The following is a 20,919-nucleotide window of genomic DNA, read 5'->3' as shown; positions in this document are numbered from 1 at the left end:
ACCCCAGTAGTAAGGAGATTACATGAGGAGGAGGTTTGTTACAGTGTGTCACCCCAGTAGTAAGGAGATTACATGAGGAGGAGGTTTGTTACAGTGTGTCAGTGTGTCACCCCAGTAGTAAGGAGATTACATGAAGAGGAGGTTTGTTACAGTGTGTCACCCCAGTAGTAAGGAGATTACATGAGGAGGAGGTTTGTTACAGTGTGTCATCCCATTAGTAAGGAGATTACATGAGGAGGAGGTTTGTTACAGTGTGTCACCCCAGTAGTAAGGAGATTACATGAGGAGGAGGTTTGTCACAGTGTGTCACCCCAGTAGTAAGGAGATTACATGAGGAGGAGGTTTGTTACAGCGTGTCACCCCAGTAGTAAGGTGATTACATGAGGAGGAGGTTTGTTACAGTGTGTCACCCCAGTAGTAAGGAGATTACATGAGAAGGATGTTTGTTACAGTGTGTCACCCCAGTAGTAAGGTGATTACATGAGGAGGAGGTTTGTTACAGTTTGTCACCCCAGTAGTAAGGAGATTACATGAGGAGGAGGTTTGTTACAGTGTTTCACCCCAGTAGTAAGGAGATTACATGAGGAGGAGGTTTGTTACAGTGTGTCACCTCAGTAGTAAGGAGATTACATGAGGAGGAGGTTTGTTACAGTTTGTCACCCCAGTAGTAAGGTGATTACATGAGGAGGAGGTTTGTTACAGTGTGTCACCCCAATAGTAAGGAGATTACATGAGGAGGAGGTTTGTTACAGTGTGTCACCCCAGTAGTAAGGAGATTACATGAGGAGGAGGTTTGTTACAGTGTGTCACCCCAATAGTAAGGAGATTACATGAGGAGGAGGTTTGTTACAGTGTGTCACCCCAGTAGTAAGGAGATTATATAAGAAGGAGGATTGTTACAGTGTATCACCCCAATAGTAAGGAGATTACATGAGGAGGAGGTTTGTTACAGTGTGTCACCCCAATAGTAAGGAGATTACTTGAGGAGGTTTGTTACAGTGTGTCACCCCAGTAGTAAGGAGATTATATAAGAAGGAGGATTGTTACAGTGTGTCACCCCAATAGTAAGTAGATTACATGAGGAGGAGGTTTGTTACAGTGTGTTACCCCAGTAGTAAGGAGATTACATGAGGAGGTTTGTTACAGTGTGTCACCCCAGTAGTAAGGAGATTATATAAGAAGGAGGATTGTTACAGTGTGTCACCCCAATAGTAAGGAGATTACATGAGGAGGAGGTTTGTTACAGTGTGTCACCCCAGTAGTAAGGAGATTACATAAGGAGGAGGTTTGTTACAGTGTGTCACCCCAATAGTAAGGAGATTACATAAGGAGGAGGTTTGTTACAGTGTGTCACCCCAATAGTAAGGAGATTACATGAGGAGGAGGTTTGTTACAGTGTGTCACCCCAGTAGTAAGGAGATTACATGAGGAGGAGGTTTGTTACAGTGTGTCACCCCAGTAGTAAGGAGATTACATGAGGAGGAGGTTTGTTACAGTGTGTCACCTCAGTAGTAAGGAGATGATATGAGGAGGAGGTTTGTTACAGTGTGTCACCCCAGTAGTAAGGAGATTACATAAGGAGGAGGTTTGTTACAGTGTGTCACCCCAATAGTAAGGAGATTACATGAGGAGGTTTGTTACAGTGTGTCACCCCAGTAGTAAGGAGATTACATGAGGAGGTTTTTTTTTACAGTGTGTCACCCCAGTAGAAAGAAGATTACATGAGGAGGAGGTTTGTTACAGTGTGTCACCCCAGTAGTAAGGAGATTACATGAGGAGGAGGATTGTTACAGTGTGTCACCTCATTAGTAAGGAGATTACATGAGGAGGAGGTTTGTTACAGTGTGTCACCCCAGTAGTAAGGAGATTACATGAGGAGGAGGTTTGTTACAGTGTGTCACCCCAGTAGTAAGGAGATTACATGAGGAGGAGGTTTGTTACACTCTGTCACCCCAGTAGTAAGGTGGGGTGTGTCACAATGGACGGGGTCAAGGGGGCGGCAATATAAGGTTTTTTCCTGGGGTGGCAAAAATCCTTGCACCGGCCCTGTCCGTACTTATATGGACTTATATGGCGTCAGTAATGCCGCTCGGCCCCATCGCCTTAGAGCCTAAAGTAGATCATCTAAATACAAATATAATTTATCGGTTCTAAAAACTTTTTCTTTTCATTAGGAATTTGCTGCTTCCAAAAAGGATTCCAGCGGAGAGACCGTGGTCAAGATTAAGTGTCAAAATCTACAAGGCAGAAGGACTGCCCAGCATGAACGACGGCATCATGGGAAGCTTCTCCAAAATCATGGGAGAGAAAAAAGTCTTCATTGACCCCTATGTCCAAGTCACTTTTGCTGGGCAGCTGGTAAGTACAGGAGGTGAAGGTGAAGCATGCGGCAGACCGGGCGGCCATGACAGGATCTGGAGGTTCTTCATCCGCGTCTTGGTTGACCTCGCTGTGTGGCACGGAGCATTGTCCTGCTGAAAAAACAATTCTCAAAGTCGGGGAGCAGAAGGAAGCCGGGGTTCTCCTAAAACATCCTTGTACTCAGCTTTATTTATGGCTTCACAGAGACAAATCTGCCCCGTACCTGCCATCCTGAAGCCTCCTGAGATCTTCACCGATAATTCACCAAATTTCTCAGTGGGTATGAAGGCCAAGCCACAATGTATGCACCCAGGGCCCTCTCTTTGGGGAGCGCCACTATGCCCGCTGCAAGAAAGTTAGTAACCAACATCTGAACCACCCGACACTCATCAGAAGCACCCGCCCAGCCAGTGAGAAGGGAGTTTGTTACAGTGTGTCACCCCAGTAGTAAGTGATTACATGAGGAGGTTTGTTACAGTGTGTCACCCCGGTAGTAAGGTGACTACAGGAGGTATGTTACAGTGTGTCACCCCAGTAGTAAGGTGGGGCGTGTCAAAAAGAAGAGCCAATGGGCGGGGTCACGGAGAAGCAAAATTAGCTTTTGCCTAGGGTGGCGGAAATCCTTGCATCAGGTCTGTTTGCACCTACTGTGAAATTGGTGGAGAATCGGTGATGATCTGAAGAGGGTTCAGCAAGGCTGGATTGAGGCAGATTTGTCTTTGTGAAGTAAACATATCCTGAAGAACACCCTAACTCTTAGTAATGGAGTTTCCAGCAGGAAAATGCTCTATTCCACATAGCCAGGTCATTTAAGGTGTCAATGGAGGCCCACCAGGTCAAGACCCTGTCATGGCCAATCCAATCTCCAAATCTGAACCTCATTAAAATCCTCTAGAATTTAATCACAATTAAGAGATGGTGGCCGGAGCTGCTCTCAGAGGCTCCTAACCGGCTCCGGCAATCTTCTGATGTTTTGTGGACTTTTAGACTAGAGGAAGGTAATTACAAATTGAATAAAAAGATATAATACGGTATCCTGCACTCACCGCTAGGATTGCGACTTGGAGCTCCTTAATGGAGTAACCGGCGGACCTGGCTTTCAGACGTGCTTTGGATGCTCAGAGGCGACTGCAAGCGGTTTCGAGCAGATGTGCTTCTTCCGGCCTCTAGGAGGCCGGAAGAAGCACATCTGCGCGAAACCGCCAGCAGTCGCCTCTGAGCGCCTCACGCACATCTGAAAACCAGGTCCGCTGGTCACTCCATATAGAAGCTTTGAGTCGCATTCCTAGCGGTGAGTGCAGGATATCGTATTGTATCTTGTCCGTCAGTTTTTGTTCTTTTTTTTACCTTTTAGGGGGAGACTTCCGTAGAAAGCGACACCAATGCCCCAGAATGGAACGAGCAGATTAGTTTTATTGAGCTTTTCCCACCTCTCTTCCGTAAAATGAAGATCCAGGTCCTGGATGACGCCCATATCGGAGACGTCGCCCTGGCCACTCATTTTATTGACCTTCAGCAAATATCAGACCCGAGCAAACACGGTGAGACCAAATACATTGGGAAAATGTAACTTAATTATAGTCACAGATCTGCATGGACTGGATAGAAAGTATTGTACAGGATACAAAATGTCAAAAAAGCAGATTACTGTACAGTTTATGATACTCGAGTATAAGCCGAGTTTTACTCGAGTGAACTCGAGTGATACTCGAGTGAACTCTCCGCCTGTCAATCCCTTCACCAGTGGTCTTCAACCTGCCGACCTCCAGATGTTGCAAAACTACAACTCCCAGCATGCTGGGTGTTGTAGTTTTGAAACCTCTGGAGGTCCGCAGGTCGAAGACCACTGCGGCCTTCGTCATCATCCAGCCCCCCCCCCCCCTTTTGTTTTGTACTCACCTCCCCTTGGCGGGAAGTTAGGGTGAGCTAGTCGGGGCCATCTATGCTGCAGGGACCGTCCGGTAGGGAGGATTAGTCGTTGCGGGCTGTCCATTTTCACCGGGGGGGGCTCTTCTCCGTGCTTCGGGCCGGCCCCGGACTAGTGATGTTGCCTTGACGACGACGCACAGGGACGTTCATGCGCGTCCCTGTGCGTCGTCACCAAGGTAACGTCACTAGTCCTGGTCTGGGCCCGAAGAGGCCCCCCCGGTGAAAATGGACAGCCCGCAACGACTAACCATCCCCACCGGATGGTCCCTGCAGCATAGATGGTCCCGACCAGCTCACCCTAACTTCCTGCCGAGGGGAGGTGAGTACAAAACAAAAGGGGGGGGGGCTGGGTGATGACGAAGGCCGCAGTGGTCTTCAACCTGCGGACCCCCAGAGGTTTCAAAACTACAACACCCAGCATGCCCGGACAGGTCCGCAGGTTGAAGACCACTGATGAAGGGATTGACAGGCGGTGATGATGACGGGGGTCTGGATGATGACATGGGGGGATGATGTATTTCCCACCCTAGGCTTATAGTCGAGTCAATAACTTTTCCTGGGTTTTTGGGGTAAAATAAGGGGCCTCGGGTTATATTCGGGTCGGCTTATACCCGAGTATATACGGTGTGTATATATATATATATATATATATATATATATATATATACAGACAATGTGCAGTACAAATGTTTTGCCTCATGGCAATATTTCTCTAAAAATGCACTTTGAGGGTCTATTCACACGTACAGTATTATGTGCAGATTTGATGCGCAGGATTTTCTGCTGCAGATTTCAATGTAAACTGAATGATTGAACACGGCTTGAAATCCTGCGCATCAAATCTGCGCAGAATACTGTACATGTGAATAGACCCTGAATAAGAAAATGCATTATAATTATACAGGTGAACTGACGCCTATCTACTTATGAGTCTAATCACTTCACCTTGGTGAACTCCAGCACCAGCAGTCTAATTAGATGACCAGGTGCAGTGATCAGACTCCATACTCTGTCTGCAAAGGCCAGAGAATTCATAGCAGCAGCAGCAGAAAAGCATTAGCAGTGAGAAACGGATCCCGGAAAGTCTTGATGCAAGAATTCTTTCTTTTATTTAAGCATTATCTCATGTACATGTTCGTTGTTGCGTGAGATAATGCTTAAATAAAAGAAAGAATTATTATTGGCGGGGTGTGTGGTGCAGGGCAGAGGTTGTTACCCTAGGGGCAGATGGCAATAACCCCTTGTATTCGTGACTCCAGGGCGTGGTTTAGCCTATAACCACCCGAAGGTATACCGCTGGATCCTGGGCTAGGCACGGGCAATAAAGACTCCGATGCCAAGTCACGGATAACGGTAGCTTTTCTGAGGGTAGACAGATGGTAAAGTCTATACAGTCCAGACAGGGGCCACGGAGGTGACCAGTGACGCATAGACCTTAAGGGCTTGCTGGGACTTGTAGTAGGACTGGACAATTGAATGCAGGCCACGCTGACTTGACAGATGACAGGGACTGACTTGACTTGACTCATAAAGCTGTGACTTTATCTTACTTGACTTGATGGCGGCTGCAGGACTGGACTTTGAAGCCTCCAACACTCTGGACACACACACTAGACAAGACTGCACTGGACCTCAGCAGAAGAGAAGAGCTCAAAGAGAGCGGAGCTAGCTCCACCCAGGGCTTATATGGGGGAGACTAGCAGGGAGCCCATAGGTCACTCTTGGGATCACCTGGTCACTGGTACCTCCTGGGTAACAATCACATGACATATCACATGGTATAACTCTTAAAGAAACATTACATTTCATAACACTTTACATGATAAAACATATTTACAATGGGGAAACAAGTGCAGGGGGCCTAGGGGATACTGAAGGAGACTGCTTGACAGGACAGCAGGAGCACAGGGTAAAACCTCCCATACTGGGCCACCACAAACTCCCCCTCTTAATTAAAGTCGTCCTCGAAGCCCAGTCCTGGAGGGCGGAGGACTGAAGTGGCCACTGAGGCCTAGTGACAGATCCTGGGGCATTTATGAACAATGACCTTCTCAGGTCTGGATTACGAAACAAGATAAGGATGAGTCCATGTGGCATGGTGAATGTCCACACATGCTCTTTAAACATATGGGGTTCATTTTGACTTTATAACTGCTTTCTGAAGACACTAAAGACAACAATATACATATCAATATACATAGATTCATGGATTTGGCTCCTGGAGGCTATCTACCCAATGCTTTGGTTGCTGGGCCCCTCGATTCTCAACTCTTCTCCCCAGAACTCAATATACGTTGTTCCACTATACAACAGTGTTACCTGTACATTTAGCACTGCTGTCGCTCTATGTGCATTATTTAGAGATCAGGTGAATTCTCTGTACACGTGGACAGGAAAGAAAACATTAGACACATAACTGTATATATTCAGAACTTGTGGACTGGGACAACAAATGTTGTTACAGTCCTATCTTAACTATTTGCACTTGTGTGGATACTTTTACCATATGTGAACTGATTATGTGTGGTACATAACTTTACATTATGAGTTAATCTTTGTACCTGGGGGAATTTGTCATGGCGGTGAGGTAGTGGCTGCGCTTCTCCTGACTGGGTCAGGATACCTCCCATATAGATCGCCATGAATAAACGACACCATACCCTTAGCCATCCCTGTACAAACATATTATACACATTTGATTACAGCACACTATAACCATTATAGTATACCAATAGAAGTATTTCTAGAAGAAGTAATGAGCAAAAATATATTACTCTAACGGTTTATACATATTTTTATTGTACCGCTCCACAGTCCTGGTACATTTTAGAGTTCTTAGTAAAGAATCATGGCTAGAAGCCGGGCACGTGCACTTACACAATTGGTTACAAATAAACTTCTTGACAAGTTCACCAGGCACTTTTCTTAAACATTGCATAACCTGTGGAGAACAAAAGTACTTCACAAAGAAAGTTAATGATATATATCAGAATTATCACGGGTAGACTTCCCTAACTTGGGAACATGCCTTCCCAGCCTCGCCAGTCGGACTGCTTCCGAGGCTGGGACATGTAACGGGGTCAGTGGGACTGTGCCTCCTCTATGGGGCTCATGCGGGTGTTCCAGTTCACCTGGGACAAGGTGGACTCTGTAATGGTGGGGCTGATGGTAAACACCATTTGAACCGCAGCAGCTTGTGCCACTGGGGGAACAACGTTTGGTGCCTGTTGGGCCGGGCCAAACCTCCTCTGTCGGAGTAGGCCGAGGCACTTCAGTTGGTGCCCGCTGGTTAGGCCAAACCTCCTCGACCACAGGAGTAAGCCTGGGCACATTCACAGACGACTGTAGTAGACACTTTGTGCCATGACAGGCACTTCGGGCATGTAGACCTCCTCCTCCTGCACTGGACCTCAGCTTAGCAGAAGAGCAGAGCTCAAAGAGAGAGAAGCTCCACCCAGGGCTTATATGGGGGAGACTAGCAGGGAGCCCATAGGTCACTCTTAGGGTCACCTGATCACTGGAACCTCCTGGGTAACAATCACATGACATATCACATGGTATAACTCTTAAAGCAACATTACATTTTATAACACTTCACATGGTAAAACATATTTGCAATGGGGAAGCAAGGGCAGGGGCCTTGGGGACATTGAAGGAGGCTACCTGACAGGACAGCAGGAGCAACACCTCCCGTACTGGGCCACCACAATTGCATCAAGACTTTTTGTGAGCGTTCTGGGTCCGTTTCTTACTACTATTGCCGACCTATTAATTACCTGTATCTAAGAAAAGCATAACTGTTCTAAAATAGAAATCAGTATGGCTTAAAAAAAAAACATGAATGCCACATAATCTAAAATAGGTAAGCACAAAAACCAACAAGAACCTCTACATTATTATTATCTATGCTGCTGAAAGCAAAACATATGCCGGAGTGCTTCTTTAACTATCATATATCCACCTCACAAACGTGTTAAACCTACAATGTCTTTGTACTTTCAGCCGGTTTTAACCCAACATTCGGACCATCTTGGGTCAACCTTTACGGCTCCCCGCAAAATTACACCCTGAGAGACGTCCACAAAGATCTGAACGAAGGCCTCGGGGAAGGGATATTTTATCGCGGTCGGATTCTCATGGCGGTGACTCTGGAAATTTTTACCAATAACAATATTCAGGAGAAGAAACCGCTTCAGGCTTTGAAGAACGCATTCGGCAAGTTAAAAATGAAGAAGAAAAGCAAAAAGTCAAAGGAAAAAGAGAAAGAAAGTGCAGCGGCCGAGAGCGCGGAGGGGGCCGAGGACGAGGAGAACAACGAGCAGCCCAACGCCGTCACCGTGGAAGTGGACGATATCCTGCCCTTACCAGAGGTATGAATACAAGACACATGACAAAGCTTCCCCAATGGAGGAGCACCCAAGGGATCCACAATGCTACGTCCGAGCTGGTATCCTATCATTAAAGTGGACCCGTCAGATCCAACAAAAAAACATTTTATCACTCAGTACCTAATCCTGACCATGTACATCTAATTTGTATGTGTCCAGCACCTTTATTTATTTTTTTATTACACTTTTAATTTAACTCACTAGTCTGAATTCCTCTCAAAGGGTGGGGGTGTGGCCTCACTGTGCAGGTCTCCGCCCCCTCCCTCAGTATGCCGTCTGCTCACATCTCCCCTAGCATTAGCAAAACTACAACTCCCAGCTTGTCCTCACTGACAGTAACGGGACACAAGCGGACAGTGGGAAGATTAGCCTTGCGCTCACAGCTGTCAATCAAGGAAGTGTGTCCATGACGTAGGTGATGATGCATGGACACAGCAGGACTAGTATGTGTCCAAGCAGGCGGGGAGTTGTTTGACTGGCTTTTTCACTATGAAATACTGAAAATTTTCTAATGAAAGCAATTGCAAAACTGATTGGTTATACAAGCTTTACAACATATCAAAAGTTTTCGTATCTGACAGTGCACATTTAAGGGGGTACTCCACCCACAGACATATTATACCCTATTCAAAGGAGAGGGCATAAGATGTCTGATCGCGGGGGTCCCACAATTGGGACACCTCGCAATCTCCGTGCAGCACTCTTCAGTCTAAACAGTTGGGAGGTGTCATGTCACGCCACATCCCCTCCATTCATGTCTATGGGAGGGGGCGTGATGGCTGTCCCGCCCCCTCCCATAGACATGAATGGAGGCGGCGTGGCGTGATGTCACCTGGGGGATAGACGTAAAGTCACATCTCCGGCCGTGGAAACCCAGCATTCTGAACATACTGTAGAGTGGCGGGACCCCAACAATCAGACATCTTATCCCTTATCCTTTGGATAGGGGATAAGATGTCTGTGAGCAGAGTACCCAGGGCTCAAGTCCTGCAGGAACTCATGGGAACAGAGTTCCAGCATTTTTTCCACAGCAGGAATGCAGTTCCCATTAGCAGGAGTCCTGCAGGACCATCCCAGGGGTCCCGCCATTGGTGACCCCAGCGATCTTGGCTGTGGCATCCCAGACATCCGGGTCACGGAGTGAACTTCGCTCCGTGCCGAATGGATGGCGAAGGGGGGCAGAGGCTTGTGACATCACGGCCATGCCCCCTCAATGCAAGTCTATGGGAGTGGGAGTGACGTCCGTAATGCACCCTCCTATAGACTTGCATTGAGGGTCTGTGGCCGTGACGTCACGAGCCTCCGGCGCTGCACCCAACGGTCTAAACAAATGCCGGGTGCAGCAGGGAGAACACGGTGGATAGGGGATAAGATGTCTAGGGGCGGCGTACCCCTTTAAGTGGAAATCTTGGGTGAGTTCCCACACTTTTTTTTCCCAGGACTTGACCCCTGAGAGTACCCCTTTAACCCCTTCACGTCTGGTGACGGATATATCTGTCATGAGCCGGTGCTCGATATGATGGATATACCAGACGCAATTGGGGCTCATCTGTCACACACAAGGGCCCCGAAGTACTGCTGGGATCTAAGTACATTTCGATTCTGCCCGTCTAACCCCTTTTATGCTGCGGACGATAGTGACCGCAACGTGCATTGTATTTGTACCCCTTACCCCGGTTGCCGGGGGGGTGGCGATGGCTAGGATGGAAGCCGGGGCTTGCTGTGGGCCACTGATTATTAGGATGTACCAGTGGGAGGCTATTTCACTGCTTTGGGCTACTATATATGCAAAAGCATTGAAATAGTATTGGGGGGGGGGGGGGTCACAATTTAATAAATAAATAATTAAATAAATGAATGAATAAGTAAATAAATAACATAACACAATTCCATGATATAGTGTTACGAAGACCCATTTACAAAGCGTTTCTATGTTAGAGCCGATTTATTTATATACCGTATTCTGTATCGGCCCCATTTATGACAGAACATAAAAAACTTGCTTTCACACGCAATTACCAGCTTTACTGTTACAAAACTACAATTCCCAGCATGCACGGACAGCCAAAGACTGCCGAGTTGAGAGGAAGGCCTTAATTTACCTTTCAGGGACAATGTGGATCCTCTGGAGGAGGCACACAGGCATTAGGCTGTCCAGTCATGCTGGGAGTTGTAGTTTTGCCACAGCTGGAGGCACACTGTTTGGAACACTTCTGGGAATGTGTTATAATTCAAACAACAAAACATGGTCTAAGTGGGGGTATTGGCTAACACGGGACAGACCAATAAATGTTGAGGTGTGTTGACTCCATTTTAGTAGCCAAGTACAAAAAATATGTCCCACAAATTATGCATTTGTGAATTTAAAAGCTATTTATATTTTTTTTACACATAATTTACAACATTTTATTTGAATACACATACAGTTTACACCGACAGTGAGACCAAGCCTTAGGCTGGACCTCACAGGCTTCCATACTTGGCATAATCTGTCCTCCAGCTGCCATGGCAACCATTGGGACCCTGCAATCAGTACTGCCCATGACATCTATGTACTGACCATGACATCTATGGGGTAAAAACGGCAGAGACCAGCATGAACTCGGTCTCGGCAGTTGTAGCGGGATCCCGACTGTGACTGACAGTCAGCTTTTGTCAGCTTGTGACATCACGCAACGCCCCCTCAATAAAAGTCTATGGGAGGGGGCGTGATCCACACCCCTCCCACAGACTTGCATTGAGGGGCATGGCCTGATGTTACAAGGAGCGCAGCTGACCCCCACAGTGCGCCCACAACTTTTGGAACTAAATGTCCCGAACACTGGCCAATGGTGTACCCCATTAAGGACTGGACTTGTGATGTCACGCCACACCCCCTCAATGCAAGTCTATAGGAGGGGGCGTGGCAGCCACCACGCAAGCTCCCATAGACTTGCATGTAGGGGCGTGGCCTGATGTCACGAGGGGGCGTGGCCGACCCCTGCAGCGAGCACACATTGTTCAGGACTAAATGTCCTGAACACTGGCCAGTGGAGTGCCCCTTTAAGGACTGGACTTGTGACGTCACGCCACGCCCCCACAATGCAAGTCTATAGGAGGGGGCGTGGCAGCCGCCACGCCCCCTCCCATAGACTTGCATTTAGGGCCATCCTGACCTCACGAGGGGGCGTGGTGGACCCCTGCAGCGAGCACACAGCGTTCAGAACTAAATGTTCCGAACACTGGCCAATGGCGTACCCCATTAAGGACTGGACTTGTGATGTCACGTCACGCCCCCTCAATGTAAGTCTATAGGAGGGGGTGTGGCAGCCACCACGCACGCTCCCATAGACTTGCATGTAGGGGCGTGGCCTGATGTCACAAGGGGGTGTGGCCGACCCCTGCAGCGAGCACACATTGTTCAGAGCTAAATGTTCCAAACACTGGCCAGTGGCGTACCCCATTAAGGACTGGACTTGTGACGTCACGCCACGCCTCCTCAATGCAAGTCTATAGGAGGGGGCGTGGCAGCCACCACGCCCCCTCCCATAGACTTGCATTTAGGGGCGCGGCCTGATGTCACGAGGGGGCGTGGCCGACCCCTGCAGCGAGCACACAGCGTTCAGAACTAAATGTTCCGAATGCTGGCCAGTGGAGTGCCCCTTTAAGGGGTTAGCACACTGACCATTATGGGTCTTTTTCGTGATCATTTATGCATCCATTGTCGTTCTGTAGAATGCATTAGGAGTTAAGGAAGAATTCCTCCTATTCGGAACCCTGTTTGAAGTTACAATGATCGACCCGAGTATCGGGAATAAGCCGGTGAAATTTGAATTCTCTATCGGTAAGTCTACAGCGAATCTTATATATATATTTATATTTATTTATATACATAAAGATCACTTTGTGAGGCACCCTGTATATTTATTAACATATAGTTTTCTTATTTTTTGTATATTTACTTTTATAGGAAACTACGGAAAAACTGCGGAAATAATCACAAAATCCTCCTCTAAAAAGAAAGGGGATTCGGTGCCCGAGGAGCAGCAGGGGCTGCTGGGGGCGAGTTCGGATGATGACCTCAGTGTGGACCTTTCTGAGGACTCGACAAATGACGGGCAGGGCAGCAAGTCTGTAACCCCTGCGAAGAAGCCGGAACGTACAGAACCGGACGAGTAACATCACCTTTAACTTTAATACTTGGTTTATCTGAAATCATCACAGTCAAAATAAAAGCCTTAATAATCCAATATTTTTAACCCCTTCATGACCCATGATGGATCAGATTTGGCAAGGGTGTATGTAGCGGGATCCGGACGCGATCCTGCTCTATACTCAGCAGGTTCTGGCTGATTTCAGTAGCCAGGGGCCGTTGCCTATATGCATGACTATTAACCCTTTAGATGCTACTGTTAAAGTTAATGGAGGCATCTAAATGGCAGTTCAACACAGCGTTTGGTGGTATAATGACCTTAATAGCCCCTCTGCAGGGTCGACCAATGTCCAGGTGGCCAGGGGCCTTACCTTGGCCTCTGTGATGGCCAATTCTCTGCCTGTGGCAGACTGTATTAACAGCGTACAGATGTACAGCATTGATCTTTATAAGCAATCTAATGATGGCTCATACAGGTCCCCTAGGGGGACTAAATAAATGTAAAAAAAAAAAAATACCGTATATACTCAAGTACAAGCCGAGTTTTTCAGCACGATTTTTTGTGCTGAAAACACCCCCCTCGGCTCATACGCGAGTGAACTCTCCGCCCTCAGTGGTCTTCAACCTGCGGACCTCCAGATGTTTCAAAACTACAACTCCCAGCAAGCCCGGACAGCCGATGGCTGCCCGGGCTTGCTGGGAGTTGTAGTTTTGAAACATCTGGAGGTCCGCAGGTTGAAGACCACTGTATCAGACATTATTGACAAGCGGTGATGATGAAGGGGGGGGGGGGGGGCTGATGACATGTGGTGATGATGAAGGGGGGGGTGTGGGATGATGACAGGCGATGATGATGAAGGGGGGTGTGGGATGATGACAAGGGGATGATGAAGAGGGGGTGTGGGATGATGACAAGGGGATGATGAAGGGGGGTGTGGGACGATGGCAAGGGGATGATGAAGGGGGTGTGGGATGATGACAAGGGGATGATGACAGGCGCTGATGATGAAGGGGGGGATGATGACAGGGGGATGATGATGAGGATGTTAATGACGGGGGTCTGGATGATGACAGGGGGGATGATGTATTTCCCACCCAAGGCTTATACTCGAGTCAATAACTTTTCCTGGGATTTTGGGGTGAAATTAGGGGCCTCGGCTTATATTCGGGTCGGCTTATACTCGAGTATATACGGTAACAGGTTTTACAAATATAAATTAACCCTTTTTCATATTAAAAGTTTATATCGCCCCCTTTTTCAGTATAAAAAAAAATGTAAAAAGTAAACAAATCTTGTATCGCCATGTGTGGAAATCATTATGGATCCTGCACAGTGAATATAAAAAAAATACAAAGATGCCAGAATTATGTTTTTTTTTTATAATTTTTTTTTTTATCTCATCCCTGAAAAAATTGAATAAAAAGAGATCAAAAAGTCTGTTCAATACCAAAATGGGACCAATAGAAACCACAGATTATGTCACACAAAAAATATGTTTGCATAGAAAGAAAAGTAAAAAAGAAAGTTATAGGAATCAGAAAATGGCAATTTAAAGAAATTATTTTTCTAAAAAGTTTTAATAAATAAATACATAGCAGAACATGACAGAAACGGAACAAATCATTGTAATTGTACTGAGCTGAAGAATCAAGATAAGCTGCCAGTTTGACCCCGCGGTAAAAAAAATTTTCCGTCTTTTGTTTCACCGTACATACGTTATGGAAAAGCGAAAGATGTTTTTACAAAGTACAATTAGTTCTGAAGAAAATAAAAAACAAGCCTCTTATGAGTCTGAATACTGAAAAATGTTATGTCTTGTAGAAGATGAGGAAATAAACAAAACAACAACGTAAAAGTGCAAATTGGCCCCGGCCTGATTAAAAAACCCGTAGATAAGTCTTTATCACTGTAAAATAACAGCAACAACAAACTATTTTATAAAGCATCTTAAATAATAATATTAATAATCATTATAATAATAATAAAATACTAATAATCATAATAAAATTGTACCATATTGATAATAATAATAAAAATAATAATGATAATGATAATATTAATACTGATAATAGTAATAATAAAATAATAATCATAATCCTAATAATAATATTGTACCATATTGATGATGATGATGATATAATAATAATAAAAATAATCATAATAATTAGAGATGAGCGAACTTACAGTAAATTTGATTCGTCATGAACTTCTCGGCTCGGCAGTTGATAACTTTATCCTCTATAAATGAGTTCAGCTTTCAGGTGCTACGGTGGCTGGAGACTCTTTCCTAGGAATGTATCCACCTTTTCCAGCTACCGGAGCACCGGAAAGCTGAACTAATTTATGCAGGATAAGTCATCAACTGCCGAGCCGAGAAGTTCATGACGAATCGAATCACTGTAACTTCGCTCATCTCTAATAATAATAATAATAATAATAATCATGATCACAATATTGTACTGTATTGGGTATACCGCTCCAAAAAAAATAAAAAATACGCCAAAATGGCCGCATGGCATTTTTCTGTGGGAAAAACACTGCGGCCAGATGTTAGCAGGAAGTCAATAGGGAAATGCAAAACACCAAACCCATTTTGAGTTTTTGGGTTTGGTGTTTTTTCCCCTGACCCCGGCGTTTTGCTGCACAGTTTTGTCGTATATATACTGCCAAGCAAGAATTGAAGTGAGCCTGTGTGTATACAGTATACACTGGTTCACTTAATCCGCTGCGGAGCTGAGTGCTGTGCAACAGCCCAGCAAGGAAAGAGTTCATTTATACTGCCGGGCAGTGTAGGTTAACCCCTTGTGTGGTATACAATATATACAGCTATCTATAGATAGCAGTATATAGTGTATGCAGAAGATGAGGTCCACTTACCTCCCTCGCTCCTGTCCCGGCCAGGTCTTTGTAGTTTTGCCCCAATGATGTCATCACTAGGGGGCGGAGCTACACAGACCTGGCCGGGACAGGAGCGAGGGAGGTAAGTCGACCTCATCTTCTGTATACACTATATACTGCTATCTATAGATAGCTGTATATCCTGTATACCGCCCAATTGTTATATGAGCAGGGAGTCCTGTCAGTATAGTGATGGGATCCCTGGCCCCTGTATACTGTACACGATGCACCTCTGTATACTGTACACGATGCACCCCTGTATACTGTACACGATGCACCCCTGTATACTGTACACGATGCACCCCTGTATACTGTACACGATGCACCCCTGTATACTGTACACGATGCACCCCTGTATACTGTACACGATGCACCCCTGTATACTGTACACGATGCACCCCTGTATACTGTACACGATGCACCCCTGTATACTGTACACGATGCACCCCTGTATACTGTACACGATGCACCCCTGTATACTGTACACGATGCACCCCTGTATACTGTACACGATGCACCCCTGTATACTGTACACGATGCACCCCTGTATACTGTACACGATGCACCCCTGTATACTGTACACGATGCACCCCTGTATACTTTACACGATGCACCCCTGTATACTGTACACGATGCACCCCTGTATACTGTACACGATGCACCCCTGTATACTGTACACGATGCACCCCTGTATACTGTACACGATGCACCCCTGTATACTGTACACGATGCACCCCTGTATACTGTACACAATGCACCCCTGTATACCATACGGCCGGGGGGAGGTGAGTAGTGACAGAAATCCCCCCCTGGATAACAGCAGAATTATAATGTAGGGAATGTATATACGCCAGGATACCGTATCCTTTACTTCTCTGTTCTCAGCTCTTTCTGCTATATACCGATGGGCAACGACAGACCCTGTGTACACGTGTGGAGCTACTGGGAGGACCACAGCTGGAGGTTATACAATTCTAACTGGTTGATAAAGATCGCGGAGCGCCTGGTGAGCACAAAATAACATCACATCCTTTACTACACACTGCAACATCTTAAAGGGGCACTCCGGCGGGGGAAATTTTTTTTTTTAATGAACTGGTGCCAGATTTGTAAATTAATTCTTTATAAAAATCTTAATCCTTCCAGTACTTATCAGCTGCTGTATGCTCCACAGAAAGTTGTGCAGTTCTTTCCAGTCTGACCACAGTGCTCTCTGCTGACACCTCTGTCCATGTCAGGAACTGTCCAGAGCAGGATAGGTTTGCTATGGGGATTTGCTCCTACTCTGGACAGTTCCGGACATGGACAGAGGTGGCAGCAGAGAGCACTGTGGTCAGACTGGAAAGAGCTACACAACTTCCTGTGGAGCATACAGCAGCTAAGTACTGGAAGGGTTAGGATTTGTATATAGAAGTACAGTGACCCCCCCCCCCCCCCCCCCCGACCTACGATCATTTCAACATACGATGCTTTTGTATGTCGGGGCCATCGCATAAACGGCTATCCTCCAGCGCAGACTGCTTCAGCTGCCCCCGGATAGCCGTTTACGGTGCCCCATGTGCTCCGCTGACGATCACTTACCTGTCCTCGGGGCTCCGGCGCGTCCTCTTCGGGATCCCCTGCATTGTCGGCGCTCTCCATCGTCGTCATCACGTCGCTGCGCACGCCGTCCCGTCATCCAATAGGAGCAGCGTGCATAGCGACGTGATGGCGGCGACGGAGAGCGCGGATGCCGGGGAAGCAGAGGCCTTGCCGGAGAGTCGGGGACACCCCGGGGACGCGGCGACAGCGATGGACGGCGACATCCAGGGCAGCGGTGAAGAGCGGTGACGGTCCGGAGCGGCAGGGACAGGTGAGTACAACCTCCATTGCCAGTGGTCTTTAACCTGCGGACCTCCAGATGTTTCAAAACTACAACTCCCAGCATGCCCGGACAGCCGTTGGCTGTCCGGGCATGCTTGGAGTTGTAGGTTTGCAACATCTGGAGGTCCGCAGGTTGTAGACCACTCTCCTATACTTTACATTGCACGGATCCCTCAACATACGATGGTTCCAACAAACGATGGTCCATTTGGGACGCATTACCATCGTATGCTGAGGGACCACTGTCATTTACAAATCTGTAGAACTTTCTGGCACCGGTTGAAAAAAATAATAATATAAAAAGGGACACCAGAGCACACCGGCAGTGTGTACAAGCCCTTGTATGGTCATCGGGTCCCGGCGAAATCAGCAGGACCGGCTGGTACTTTTGAGTCTGTGACGATTCTTTACAGGAACGTGGACTCGAGGAGGTGGAGAAGTTGACAAGACGACCTAAATCCAACCCAGAGACTCGCCTGAAACAGGTCCTTGAGGAATTTGTTGCCGGTTGCAGGTGAATATAGATATATATATATATATATATATAATAACTTTTGCTTGCTTTTTAATGTTTTTATTTTGCAATCTAAAATGATGTCACTCTCACAAAGTAGCTATACTCACCTCTACCCACAATTCACTGCTGCAGTCAAGTCTTCCAGTCCCTGCTGAGGTCCTTCTTCTGATGACGTTCCGTTCTATAGGAATGTCTGCTCGCCCAATCACTGGGCTCAGCGGTAAATTCCTTCCTGCACAAAGCATCATTGGAAGAAGAGGACCGCAGCAGAGACCTGAGGATTTCACAGCGGCAGTGGATAGTGAGAGGTGAGTATGGCCGCTCTGTTATTTGTACTGCATAGAGGGTCACAGAACTTACATGTCAGCCAGGAAAGGGGCTGTCAGGGGACTTATTTCTACTTTTACATGTGCTCAGACTGGGTAAATACAATAAACGTGTATACTCACCTTCCCCTGATTCCCCACCATTCCAATGATGTCCATCCTGCTGCTCAGCACTTCCTAGCATCAGTCTGGACACAAGGTAATAAACCCCCAGCCAATCACTGGCAGAGGCGGGTCACCTCAGCGGTCCGTGATTGGCTGAGAGGCTACTATGTATAGAGATTGATACCAGGAAGTGCTGAGGAGCAGGACGGGCGCTATTGGAACAGTGGACAAGGCATCGGGCAGAAGACCACGTATATTTTTTATTCCTTTTACCCCAACCTGAGCACATGACCCACAATGCAACAGGCCATAAAAACAGACACCAGGAAGCAATTTTTTTATTTTTCATAAATAAATATTTATTTTCCGCCCAAGGCACCAGGGGGGAGATTTCTCAAAACCTGTCCTGAGGAAAAGTTGCTGTGTTGCCCATAGCAACCAATCAGATCGCTGCTTTCACTTTTGAAAAGGCCTCTGCAAAATGAAAGGAGCGATCTGATTGGTTGCTATGGGCAACACGGCAACTTTTCCTCAGGACAGGTTTTGATAAATCTCCCCCCAGGTCTCTACACATTTCATTTTGACTTTGGGTTTGTTGGTGCAGCCATATTGGCTGCTAACGTTATTGCTTCACCTCAATCTCTACACGGTCCCTGAAAGTAACCAACAAGCAAAAAGCCTCAAGGAGTCTTAGAAAAGGTCGAAAAATATACATTTTATTAATATTTCATTAAAATAACAACACAAATAGAGAAAAAAAACTGAACATCAAAAGAAAGCGGCAACACCGGACACCCTGCACCCAGGATGGGGATCAGAAGGGGTATAAGAAAACCGAAACTAAATCTAGTCATATATATCATATATATAAATATATCAACCCCAATCTACACTAATACATGTAATCAGTATCTGTAAGAGGTAGTAGACAGATATAGGGGTCAAGTCCTGGGAAAATGTGTGGGAACTCACCCAAGATTTCCACTTGAAGGGGTACTCCGCCCTTAGAGATGTCTGATTGCCGTGGTCCTGTCGTCGGGGACCACCGCGTTCTCCCTGCTGCACCCGGCATTCGTTTAGAGCGTTGGGTGCAGAGCCGGAGGCTTGTGACGTCCCAACCACACCCCCTCAATGCAAGTCTATGGGAGGGGGCGTGACGTCCGTCACGCCCCCTCCCATGGACCTGCATTGAGGGGGCATGGCCGTAATTAGAGATGAGCGAGCTTACAGTAAATTCGATTCGTCGCGAACTTCTCGGCTCGGCAGTTGATGACTTTTCCTGCAAAAATTAGTTCAGCTTTCCGGTGCTCCGGTGGGCTGGAAAAGGTGGATACAGTCCTAAGAGACTCTTTCCTAGGACTGTATCCACCTTTTCCAGCCCACCGGAGAACCTGAAGGCTGAACTAATTTATGCAGGAAAAGTCATCAACTGCCGAGCCGAGAAGTTCGTGACGAATCGAATTTACTGTAAGTTCGCTCATCTCTAGCCATAATGTCACGAGCCTTTGCCCCCCTTTGCCAGTCATTCGGCACAGAGAAAAATTCACTCCATGCACCGGATGTCTGGGGTGCCACAGCCGAGATTGTGGGGGTCCCCAGCGGCGGGACCCTCGCTATCAGACATCTTATCCCCTATCCTCTGAATAGGGGATAAGATGCCTAGGGGCAGAGTACCCCTTTAAGGGCTGGTCCTGCAGGACTCCTGCTAATGGGAACTGCGTTCCTGCTGTGGAAAAAGTGCAGGAACTCCGTTCCCATGAGTCCCTGCAGGACTGGAGCCCTGGATATAGGTAAGGTGCCAGGTACATATAAGATGCTATGTGCATATATGACAAGATCAGAATAACCACAAAGGGCATATAAACCAATCAAATACCCACAAGAGGACGGATGTGGTCAGAACAACAGTGCAGGGTCCGGGATGCCGCCACTCCAACGCACGTTTCGGCACACTGACCGCTCCCGGACCCTGCACTGTTGTTCTGACCACATCCGTCCTCTTGTGGGTATTTGATTGGTTTATATGCCCTTTGTGGTTTTTATGATCTTGTCATATATGCACATAGCACCTTATATCTACCTGGCATCTTACCTATATCCAGGGCTCCAGTCCTGCAGGAACTCATGGGAACGGAGTTCCTGCACTTTTTCCACAGCAGGAACGCAGTTCCCATTAGCAGGAGTCCTGCAGGACCAGCCCTTACCTATATCTGTCTACTACGTTTTACAAATACTGATTACATGTATTAGTGTAGATTGGGGTTGATATGTGCATCCACTAGATTTAGTTTCGGTTTTCTTATACCCCTTCTGATCCCCATCCTGGGTGCAGGGTGTCCGGTGTTGCCGCTTTCTTTTGATGTTCAGTTTTTCAGTTATTTTAATGAAATATAAATAAA

At 46.8% G+C, this 20,919-nt stretch overlaps 1 protein-coding gene across 1 annotated transcript in view; it reads left to right on the top strand.

Annotated features, from left to right (window-relative positions):
• The window catches only part of LOC130296644 (fer-1-like protein 4), a 124,391-nt gene that overhangs the window by 15,997 nt on the left and 87,475 nt on the right, over positions 1–20,919 (top strand). The window contains exons 7-13 of the mRNA XM_056548396.1: positions 2,175–2,358; positions 3,716–3,902; positions 8,293–8,660; positions 12,393–12,501; positions 12,628–12,832; positions 16,595–16,715; positions 17,986–18,086. Of these exons, the coding sequence (XP_056404371.1) occupies positions 2,175–2,358; positions 3,716–3,902; positions 8,293–8,660; positions 12,393–12,501; positions 12,628–12,832; positions 16,595–16,715; positions 17,986–18,086 (1,275 nt within the window). The remainder of the gene's footprint in view (positions 1–2,174; positions 2,359–3,715; positions 3,903–8,292; positions 8,661–12,392; positions 12,502–12,627; positions 12,833–16,594; positions 16,716–17,985; positions 18,087–20,919) is intronic.

Source organism: Hyla sarda, chromosome 12 (genome assembly GCF_029499605.1).
Source record: "Hyla sarda isolate aHylSar1 chromosome 12, aHylSar1.hap1, whole genome shotgun sequence".
Classification (NCBI taxonomy): Eukaryota; Metazoa; Chordata; class Amphibia; order Anura; family Hylidae; genus Hyla; species Hyla sarda.
This window is presented reverse-complemented; position numbering and strand designations above follow the sequence as displayed.